This window comes from Mugil cephalus, chromosome 4, assembly GCF_022458985.1.
Source record: "Mugil cephalus isolate CIBA_MC_2020 chromosome 4, CIBA_Mcephalus_1.1, whole genome shotgun sequence".
NCBI lineage: Eukaryota > Metazoa > Chordata > Actinopteri > Mugiliformes > Mugilidae > Mugil > Mugil cephalus.
In genome coordinates this window covers 29940811-29952427 of record NC_061773.1, presented here as the reverse complement: position 1 = coordinate 29952427, position 11617 = coordinate 29940811, and the positions used below count along the sequence as shown (strand labels likewise).

The following is an 11617-nucleotide window of genomic DNA, read 5'->3' as shown; positions in this document are numbered from 1 at the left end:
AATGATATTATCAACCAACTGGTACATTTTTAACTTTAACATTTATAATTTAAAAATATCAAATATGTTGTTTTTAATTATTACTGAGAAGAACATATTTTAATGTCAGTTTAATCTGTTAAAATCACACAAAGGGTTTTAAGAATAAAACTGATCACATGAAAAACCTGAACCAAGCCCCGCCCACTAAGATGGAGGAGGCGGGGCTTATGGTTATTTACAGCTAATCTCACAAGAAGAAACAGATGAAACGGATAAAAAGAGGTTGATTAACTTTATTTTACAAAGACAGACGTTCGTTAAGAAATATCATCAGTTCGTTTCATCTGAGGAAAAACAAAAGAAAAACATCCATCTCTGCTTCAACGCCACAAACGTCCAGATTAAAGGTGGTGAAGTCGCTGCATCGTCGTCTTCGTCGGTTTTCTGGTTCCAGAGCTCAAACATGAAGCGTCTTCATCTTTTAGATCCCGACGTTCACCGACAGACGAGCGCAGAGAAACCGGGCTTAAAGTAAACGGAGGCAGGTGGAGTCCAGCGAGTCTGGAGCTGATCCCTCCTGGTTTTATGAATCCCTCCCGGACACGTTTTATTAAAAGATGAAACTAAGTGCAGACGGCGACGGCGTGATGAAACGTGAGGAGGAGTCTTCTAGGCCATGCTGGTGACAAACAGACAATCACATCAAATCATCATGTTCACGTCCAATAAATAAACCAACAGCTGTGAAAGTCTGTTCATCAATATGTTTAAAGGCTTAATTAACTCTAATAAAGATTCATTTACTACTCAGATCATCTCCACTTGACCAGAAGCTGAAGCAACGAGCTAGGCTAACGAGCTAGGCTACTAAGCTAGGCTAACGAGCTAGGCTACTAAGCTAGGCTAACGAGCAGAAAGTTAAGGAAAGTTTCATGAAGTCATTTAAACACCACAGATATTATTTATTATTTTTAAAGATAACCTGGTTTATTTCCTAGTTCTTCTTCTTCCAGCTCTGACAGTTTGTTTGAGGAGTGGATTTATTTTACTCTATTTATTTTACTATTTCACTCTGTAACAACTGCACACGATGAAACATCAGTTCATACTTTTATTAAAGGTTCGTTCAAACATAAACATTAGTAACGAGCTCATGAACTGTTTAATATTAATTCATAGCAACATCGATTAATTCACAGCCCCCCCCCCTCCTCCCCCTACCTGTCTATTAGCCCCTCCCCCTCCTCCACCTACCTGTCTATGAGCCCCTCCCCCTCCCACCTGTCTTTAAGCCCCTCCCCCTCCCCAGCATAAGCCCCTCCCCCTCCCACCTGTCTATGAGCCCCTCCACCTACCTGTCTATGAGCTCCTCCCCCTCCTCCCTTACCTGTCTATGAGCTCCTCCCCCTCCCCCCCTACCTGTCTATGAGCTCCTCCCCCTCCTCGTCTACGAGCCCCTCCCCTTCCTCCCCTACCTGTCTATGAGCCCCTCCCCCTACCTGTCTATAAGCCCCTCCCCCTCCTACCTGTCTATGAGGGAGTCCCTCATGGCGGTGGCGATGGCCGATGGTTGGGCGGCGTCGCTGAGCCTGAACACGCTCTCGATGACGGACAGCTCGGTGCTGGTCGTGTCCAGGCCGCAGAACGCGCACCAGTCGTTGACCACCATCCCCGCAGAGACCACCTCGCTGCCCCGGTTCACCGTGCCCGCCTGGACAGGAAGTTAGCATTTAGCATTAGCCACTTCATCTTTAGGGAGCGAGAGACTGGACGGGAAGTTAGCATTTAGCATTAGCCACTTCGTCTTCACTGCTCCCTATGTGCGTGAACATGAATGAAACTATTTTCTCTAATAATTTATTTTAGAGGGAAGTCAAATACTATAAATAATGAGATGTTGATGGTCAGAAGAAGTTTAGAGTCACAGTGAAATGTCCACTCACCACCAGAGGGACCTGCAGCAGAGACGACAGCTCGTCCTGGTCCTCTATGGACGTCTTGGGGTGGACGAGGCCGCCCTGGTTACTGAAGGCGCAGTACGAGCCGACCAGGACCTGCTCCGCTACAGTCTGACGGAAAACCTCCACCTTCAGGGTGTCGGCCAGGATCTCCTCCGTCTCCTGGGGGGAGGAGGAGGCGGTCAGAGGAGGAGGAGCAGGAGGAAGAGGAGGAGGAAGAGGAACAAAGAGGAGGAGGAGGAGGAACAAAGAGGAGGAACAAAGAGGAGGAGGATGAGGAAGAGGAGGAGGATGAGGAGGAGGAGGAGGAAGAGGAGGAGGAACAAAGAGGAGGAGGAGGAGGAACAAAGAGGAGGAGGAGGAGGAAGAGGAGGAGGAACAAAGAGGAGGAGGAGGAACAAAGAGGAGGAGGATGAGGAGGAGGAGGAGGAAGAGGAGGAGGAACAAAGAGGAGGAGGATGAGGAGGAGGAGGAGGAAGAGGAGGAGGAACAAAGAGGAGGAGGAGGAACAAAGAGGAGGAGGAGGAGGAGCAGGAGGAGCAGGAGGAGGAGGAGGAGGAAGAGGAGGAAGAGGAGGAGGAGTAGGAACAAAGAGGAGGAGGATGAGGAGGAGGAGTAGGAACAAAGAGGAGAGGAGGAGGAAGAGGAAGAGGAGGAGGAGTAGGAACAAAGAGGAACAAAGAGGAGGAGGAACAAAGAGGAGGAGGAGGAAGAACAAAGAGGAGGAGGAGCAGGAGGAGGAGGAGGAGGAAGAGGAACAAAGAGGAGTAGGAGGAGGAGGAACAAAGAGGAGGAGGAGGAGGAGGAGGAGCAGGAGGAGGATGAGGAGGAGCAGGAGGAAGAACAAAGAGGAGCAGGAGGAGGAGGAGGAGGAGGAGGAAGAGGAGGAGGAGGAACAAAGAGAAGGAGGAGGAGGAAGAGGAGGAACAAAGAGGAGGAGGAGGAGGAAGAGGAGGAGGAGGAGGAGGAGGAGGAGGAAGAGGAGGAGGAGGAGGAACAAAGAGGAGGAGGAGGAGGAGGATGAGGATCAAAGAGGAGGAGGAGGAGGAGGAGGAGGAGGAGGAGGAGCAGGAGCAGGAGGAGGAGGTGTGTGTTGGCTGGTGGGGTCTCACCCGGTCCAGGTCGGGATGGACCAGAGCGACGTAGTCGTTGCAGGCGATGACGTTGCCCAGGGCCGACAGCCTCTCCTCCACCCTCTGGATCCTCACGGTGTCGGGCAGAGAGTTCCTGACGTGCTGCAGCTCCTGGTCCGTGGTGTTGTTGGGCACCAGGAGGCCATGACGGTTTCCTGGAGGTCAGGGCACAGACGGCCACTTCATTAGGAACACGAGTCAATGTATTCTAACCGAAAACCAAGCACAGCTCCCTCAGTTATTAGAAACTAAAGCTGAACACCAGAGATTAGATTCACAGCAGGACTCAAATCAGCTGGTTTCACTTCATCTGCAACAATTTCTCTAATAACTGGGAGATTAATTTTAAAGGAGGAGGAGGAAGAAGCTCTACTCACCCACACACATCCTCCCGATGATGCGACAGCCGGCGATGGAAGCGTGAACCACCGGGATGGTTTCTGACAGTTCCCCTTCAAACACGCTGCACATACACAAACACGGTGTTAATCCATTAAAATGTGTCTCAGCCACAGCTGGAGACTGAGCTCAGTCTGAGTGTGAGTAACCACCATGTGGTCAGGAGGATGTTTTCTCTCCTTCAGCTCAGGATCTTTACACTTTTGGAAAGGAAAGTCCAGCTTTTCACAAATCACACGACAGTTACCCACGTTTAGGTTTTTTATTTTGTACACAGACAATATGTGTTGTTTCAGCGCTGAGACTTCAGACTAAGGGACAAAAAGCCCTGAGTTTACTATTCACACACCTTTAATACCTTTAATATCTGTTAAAAGTCTCGTCACTAATGAACAGACGTCACGTATTCAGGTTCATTTCTACCAGTGGATGAATGAATGAGTTCTCTCCTGGTCAGTGGGTTAACTTGGTCTTTAACGGAACCACTGCGGATTCACACTAACCAAAGGAATGAGTTCACACGGGTCCCAGAATAAATTAGATGCTGAATCACACGTTGGAGTGATAAAATCTTGAGGCTGACCTGTAGAAATTCTCCGAGCCGCCGATCGCCACCAGACAGTACGTGTTGGTGAGTTTGGCGAAGCAGCCGATCTCGTTGTTCTTCTCAAATGATGCTCTCACGGCCATGACGGAGGACACGAGGCTTCACTGCTGATCCTGAGAAAGAGAGGACGGTTTAAAAACAAATGAAGAAGAAGTCACATTCCTTAGCAACGGCCGGAGCGGAGCTAGCCGACATGCTAACTAGTTTGGGAAAAAGTTAACCACTTAGCTGACAGGAAGGAATAAAAGAGGCAGATTAACGGTTTTAAATCAAATAACAGTCTCCACTAGAAACGCGGAGAAGTCGGTTTCACAAAAAACCCCGTGAGTCCAGAGAAACGTGGTTAAATTACCTGAAAAAATCTCTCGAGGCCTCAAGCAGGTGGAGATTCTCTCCACCACACGTGCTGTCTTCCGGGTTTAACGCCGTGACGTAAGACGCAACGGAAGCCGTGGAACCCAAGTCATATGCTTAAAAAAAAAAAAGATTAAAATAAATAAATAATAATAATAATAATAATATGAAATACCAACGTTAAATCGTTTGAATACTTGCTCAGACGGACTCACGTAAAAAATAAATAATCTATTTTTTATATTTATGTTGTCTGATATTTCGTCTCTGCATTTCTGCATCAGCGTTTGAGAAGAACATTTGATTTATTTAGGGATATTAGGCGTAAATTATTACGATTAAAAAACAATCAAGAAATGTAGCGTTTAATTTATTTATTGTTTAAAACGATATATAAAAGTAGTAAAAATATTATTAATACATTTTAATATAGAAAATATACAGCGGTTACACGACAAATTTATTTACGACAATAATGTGTGTTTGGTGATTTATGATAAATAAATAGATAAATAAATAAAATACACGCTAGGATGCTGATGTTTTGTCATTTTCAATTCATCTAAAAATTAAATGTGAAAAGAACAGACGTTGGTCTAATTCCCCCAAAACATTTTTCTTCGTACCATTAATGTCGAGTAATTATATTTTGACACACTTGAATAAATAATGTAAAAATAATGCACCTCATTAACTTATACCTTGGTAGTTTATATTTTAAGAATATTAAGCACATTTTGTCCCAGATGTTTGAGCAACGAGGAGAAAGTCTTCCCCTAACAACCTGCATAGCAACCATTGCATAGCAACCGCCTCGACGCTCTCGGCCAATCACTCTCACCAATCGCGTGACGTACTTGTTTGTTGACACTTTCATTAGCTCGCTGCGTGACGTCACCCCAGGAGGGGCGGGAAGGAGGAGACAAAGAGCAGCGAAGATAATGAAGAGGCATCACTCCGTCCTCATATTCAACTTCTGCTTTTTGTTTTTTTTCTACCACCAGTGAATTCAAACCAAGGTGTCGTTACAGATTTCTCTTTAACGTTAATAATAAATAATTTACTTAATTTGCCACGATGCTAAGCGGTCAAAGGAACAACAAATATGAATGCAAAAACTGTTGATAGCTGCTGAGTAAAAACTGTTTCATTTATCTTATGAGTTCATTTCTGTTTAGTGTCGCACTGTAAATAAACCATTTAGTTCTAGTTTAATTTAGCACAAACTCAGTGTGGTAGACACAATAAGCACAACAGAGAGAAACAATGACCACAAGGAGATGGGAAACAAACAACCTGAAAGAAACGTCCAGAGTGAGAGCTCACCTCATATTTCAGGATCTTTGTGATCGTCCGCTCCGGTGACGTCGCCGCGGATTCTCTGCCCGGAAACACCGGAAACTAACCGGACCCGGAGAGACGGAGGAGACGAAGACGACCCGGTCTCTGAGGCTCTGAGGCTCCGCTAGGTGGGATAAGATTAACTTCACCTCCCAGTTCTCTCAGTTTTCCTCTACCGCCTGGAAACATGTCGCCTTAGACCCACGTGTTACAGAGTAAACACGGGAAACCGTTTTAATAATAAATACACTTTATTTATTCACATTAAATAGTTCATTTAGGTGGGATTACATTTATTTAAAGAGATTTTAACGCATTTGTCAAAAATGTCCTCTTTCTAAATCCTAACAACTGCTGTAAAAGTGTTATAAATTAATATCTGTTTTCCACTTATAAAGACTCAATATTTTAAAGTTACCTCAACCTGAACTATACATATAAAATAATAATTATTTTTTGTTTAGTTTTTAATCCTCTAAAGGTCAATATGTATTCTTTTTTTGGCCAAAAAAAAACACAAATAAAAAAAAAATAATAATAATAATAATAATAATAATAATAAAAACCTGTTATCTGCTGTATGGACTTTATATTAGGGCTCATCATTTATTATATTATTCATCATTAATCCAAATCCTATGTCTCTGTCACTGCACTTGGAGCCTTCAGCTGTGTTGTTTGTATTTATTTAACAGATAAAATGTCAATAAATATCAAAATAAAACAGAGACACACCATGAAAAAGGCCCCAGAAAACCAGAGGGAGGTATAAGACAACCACCAGAGAATATAATTATCACAGTACATGAACATTTTAACTACAAGGAGACGCACAATTACACAAAACAATCAGAAAACACGTGCAAACTATTAACGTTAAAGACTAAATTAAATAAAATTACTGCAAAAAGATAAAAACAATGACTGGAATGAGACAAAAAACACAAAACAGGACAAAAAAAATATACAATGAGACACAACACAGCGACAAAGACCAAAAACAACAGGAAGGAGAAACAGTGAGAGACACAGAATTACAGCAAAAGCCTCAAAACAATCCTTGCAAAGTATTAGAAATGGAATAAAATGACCATGAGTGGATGAAAAACACCCTCAAAGAAACACAAAAAGACTGGAATGAGACGCAAAAATACAAAACAAGACACAAAATAACCACAGAGACGAAAAACAAAATAAATTTAAATGCTTATGAGACTCAAAACAACTTCAGACTAAAAGATGCAGATGAGGAAACAGACACAGACTAAAATATAAAAGATAAAATAAGATGAGGAGGAAAATCACTGATGAAGATACAGACTAATTAAAGTGCAGTTAATTATTTCCTGGTGGTTAAACAATCAAATAAACACTGAGGACAAAGGTGACGAGTCTCCGGTGTTTGTCCTTACGGCCATTTTGTGCCTTTTTTCTGCTGGTTTTCAGCGCGTTTGTGCTCGTTTTGTGCGTCTCGTTGTGTTTTTCATGGACCGTGGAGCCGTATAAGGCCGGTGCAGCAGGAATCAGGCAGGAATCAAACCAGTCTTGTTCTGAAGCGAAGAGGCCGAGGAGTCAAAACAAAACCTTTCTATTTTTATCCCGGCTTTGTCTCCAGCTGTGATCTGTGCTGCTAAGACGGAGACGACCTGAATGCAGAACGAGACGCTCATGAATGAACCATCTCTGCTGGAAGGTTAAAAGTTAGATCCAGTGTTTTCACACAGGATTCACGGGCGACTCATAAAATAGTCGATATAATGATGTTGCATAATAATAATAATGATGATTAAAGTGGACCAGTTGAAGCTGTGGTTGTGAACCTGACGTCTGCTGGTCCAGACTCATCAGCCTCCAGCTCCGACGTTTCTCTCACAGATTCTGGAACAAACGGGAACAAAATGCTGCTGAATATTTTCACACTCGGCTCCAGACTCATTTTATTCACAGTGACGAGCGGAGACAGTCGCAGCGAGTCGCCGAGAAAACGCCAGGCAGGAAAAACACGGAGGAATTAATCTGCTCGCAGATCTGTGGCAGTAAAGTTCAGATCGCTCTCACATAAAAGTCGATTCTGGGGCTTAAATATAAAACATCAGAGGAGTTAAAGCTTCTGGACAGATATTAATTAAAAAAATAGGAAGATAATTTGAGAAAAATGAGCTCAAATACAGACAAAAATATATCGGAAAGGCTGGTAAAGGGAAACTTGTTGAATTTGAATATTTAGTTCATGTTTCTAGACAAGTTAACGTTGAACGTCTTTTATTTTTTTTTTACCTCAGAACATGAATCTGAGACTTTATTGAGAACATTGACTGTATAAAGATGGACTCCTCTGAAGTGAAGCCAAAGCTAGTAAAGCTCCCCCTGGTGGCCGGCGGCTGCAGTACAGGTCATAAGCTCCACCCCCTTCATGTTAGTGGGCGGGACTAGGGCCAAACTAAAATAACCAATAAATCATTTTATTTCAAGGATTGTAGGTAGTTATTATGATGTTGATGCAAGTTCAAGTGCCATTTTTCTGGATAAATTTCGTGTTAGTTTATTTGACGCTATAGAAACAGGATGTTTCTAATGATGGCGACCATCAGTTACCATAACAACCGAGTTTTTTAAATAAGTTCAGTGTTTAATCCACCATCTCCTTGTAGCTGGTGGAGGCGGAGCAGAGCGTGGAGTTAATTAAATGAAGACACCAGTGAGTCTGGAGGAAATGTGGGCGGAGCATCAATACCATGGCTCCGCCCTTTTAAACGTACTGATCAGACTCTGGCTCCAAACTCACAAGATGGCGTCTCCTGTATCCCCGGGAAAACGGTGTCAGTTTGGACCAATGAGAGGAAGTGGAGACGTGGCGTCCATGTTTATATACAGTCTATGCTAACGGTCGCTAGCACGTTGACGTGTACCTCTGTGTTTCAGTCCAGGTGTTACTTCCTACGATGGGAGGAGATCAGAGCCGTGAGGAGGAGACGAAGGAGAGAAAAGAGGAAACTGAGAAACATCCAGAGTCTGACGAGACTCAAAGAGCCGCGTCTGAAGGTTCATTTCATTTTCATCTTTTTAGTTTTATGAGAAAGGCAGATAAAGTTTTAACACAAATATTTATCCTCATCGTTATCGTCTTCCTTCTGCAGACCCGCCAGGAGAGCTGCCCCAGTGCATGATGGGAAATAAGAGAGTGGACAACATGTGTTTCATGATCTCGTGCACCAACTGGTACTAAACTGGTCCGGACGCTGCGTTCAGGAACCCTCCGAGGATTTAAAATAAAGCAGGGACTGAAGTCGTGATGTTTTAAAGATGCTCTTTGAAAACCTTCGGATGAATACGGGAGTTTTAAGAATTCTTTAAGTCAGGTCACGTCAAAAACTAAAGGAAACTACCAGATGTTCTTTACCTGATTGTGCCAGATAAAAGGGATAAATGGGCATTGAATGCACCTCCTCATGTAAGACTACGTTTCCAAAACGTTTTAAATCTAAATCTACTGGTCGACACTCCGGTCCTCCAGGGGGCGCCAACATATTCAGATCATATGTCTGGACGGACCCATCAGAGAAAAGTGACCTGCCTCAATCATCCATTCGGACAAAATGAAGGAGTCAAGTTTTCTCCTGTTAAATCTCCATGAGAGTAAAAACGGAGCTGGAAGCGTCGTCTTCTCTGAGCAGGTGGTCGAACGTATTTCAGATCAACGGAGGATCAACGTCTTCACCATGAAGAGACATTTCAGGAAAACACCACCAGGCAAATACATGACGCACATCTGGTAGATTTACTAAAACTCCACCACTGTCACATGATCACAGCTCCCCTGGTCGTCCCCTTATAATTTACACATCACCAAGATATCAAGACAACAAATGTGTGATGTTCATGAAATAAAACTATGTTTAAAAATTAAATTTCCCAGTTTGGGATGAATAAAGCATCTTTCTATTGAAGCTGCCGTCTGCTGGTCCAGACTCTTCAGCCTCCGTCACAGATTCTGGAACAAACGGGAACAAAATGCTGCTGAATATTTTCACACTCGGCTCCAGACTCCAGAATAAATCTAGATGTGTGTATATATATATATATTATATATATAGATCGTGGCACCACCCGTATCCGTGGGAAAATAACATCAGTGAGATGAAGTGTCCATATTTATATACAGTCTATGATGCTAACATGCTAATTTTTCATTAGCTTTCTGATCAGCACCGTGAGCAACAGAAGCTCTTGTAGCTCTTCTCTTCATTCAGTGAAACAAAACTCAACTTAGACAATGAAGTTTTCACTTTTATTGACGGTTCGTTGAACAGAACGTGGTGTTATTGGTTGATAGTTGGCGTGAGACAGTCAAACAAACCAAACATAGAAAAAAAAAACTTCTATGTTCCAGTAAACATTATAAATAAGAAACCTCTCAGAAATAAAACTGGCTCTATAGAATAATCTCATGAACGTAAACATGCCCATCCGACGAAAGCATCGTCTGAAAAACATCGTGTGCAAAGGATGAAGTCTGAAATAAATAAGAGAAATAAAAATACATAACTTTTCAAAAGCTTCTGTCGCTCGTTCTATTTACAGGAGAAACAGCCACATGAGAAAAACAAACGTGTGTTATCTTGCGTTAAGAAGTGAACAGACTGAAGATTTTTTTCATTTTGATTTTATAACCAACCCATTTAGTCAAAAAACCCAAAACCAAACAGAACAAATCAAACAGTTCTTACAGAAAACGTCTTTTTGTTTTTTCCTTAAGAAGAAACTGAATTTGTCTTAAAGCTATTTCTGATAAAATGTCCCTACAGAGTCCGTCCAGACCGCTGATATGTTTTTATTCCTCTACATAGTATTAATTTACTTTAAGAAAAGAGAAGGTTAGAAACTAAAGGCAACAACAAGTTAAAGGAAGACTCAGCCACGCGAACCCGAAGCCTCCGGACTCACACAGGCGGCGCTCGGAGATGGTTTGTTTCTGCTTCACATTCCTTCGTGACAAGAGAAAAGAAAAACCCGCGGACGTTTGACAGGATTCACAGAAGCAGCAGCTGGTGTCGCTTTATTTCACTGGCAGCTTTTCCTCTGATGATGAAACCGAACACAACCAGGCGGTAAATGTACGACTGGTTTATTTCACCACGACGATGCGTTCGCTGTCTGGAACATAAATAATACCTGATAATACCTGGATTATTTTAATTCGATTTTACTAAATTCATTTGTGTTTGATTTTAAAGTGTCTCATCCCGTTAACGTGTCACTAATATATGAACCTGATCTATATTTATGTGTTTGTGTTTGTGAGACGACAGTAAAGTGAGTTCGCAGTCTGAATAAACTTCATTTACCTCAGAGCTCCTCAAAGCTAATAGGCTATTAGCATTAGCCACAGTAGCCGAAACCGATTGAGTTGTGTAACGTATGAATGTTGAATAAAAGACAAAGTATATTGTGTAAACCTGGTAACAGCTGAGTGTGTTTTAAAGTGTGTTATAGCAAAAGCAAGAAATAACACAAGTCACAAGTCAGACTGGCTAACGTGGCTAGGCTAACAGCTAAGGATAGCGCTAATAGCCTATTAGCTCTGAGTACATCAGCACAACATGGAGGAATTAAGAAATGTAGCGGGAAACGAGTATATGTGTGTGTTTGTACGCGTACTTGTATGTTTGTGTATATACACATGTAGATAGACGTATGTGTACATATAATAAATATTATTAATAATTTATGGAGAAATAAGTTTTACTTCTTTCCATGGAGGTAAAATTATTGTGCTGTTCAGAATAAATCACTAAAACTTCAGTGTCGTCTCACAAACATCGTAGACACGTATATATAAAGTT

At 42.3% G+C, this 11617-nt stretch overlaps 2 protein-coding genes across 2 annotated transcripts in view; one reads left to right on the top strand and one right to left on the bottom strand.

Moving 5' to 3' along the window:
* The window catches only part of LOC125006460 (nuclear factor 7, ovary-like), a 1183669-nt gene that overhangs the window by 142668 nt on the left and 1029384 nt on the right, over nt 1-11617 (top strand). The window lies entirely within an intron of this gene.
* Nucleotides 258-4546, bottom strand: eif6 (eukaryotic translation initiation factor 6). Its single transcript, XM_047582544.1, has 7 exons — nt 4432-4546; nt 4056-4192; nt 3451-3536; nt 3053-3228; nt 1926-2102; nt 1509-1693; nt 258-661 (listed from the first exon to the last, which is right to left on the bottom strand). The coding sequence occupies exons 2-7, from the start codon at nt 4160-4162 to the stop codon at nt 652-654; spliced, it is 741 nt and encodes a 246-aa protein (XP_047438500.1). The 5' UTR covers nt 4163-4192; nt 4432-4546; the 3' UTR covers nt 258-651.

Coding starts and splice junctions, on each gene's coding strand:
- eif6 (XM_047582544.1), bottom strand. CDS start 4,162: ATGGCCGTGAGAGCATCATTTGAGAAGAACAACGAGATCGGCTGCTTC. Junction 3,537..4,055: donor GGCTCGGAGAATTTCTACAG/GTCAGCCTCAAG, acceptor GTGTATGTGCAG/CGTGTTTGAAGGGGAACTGT. Junction 1,694..1,925: donor TGCTGCAGGTCCCTCTGGTG/GTGAGTGGACAT, acceptor CTTCCTGTCCAG/GCGGGCACGGTGAACCGGGG.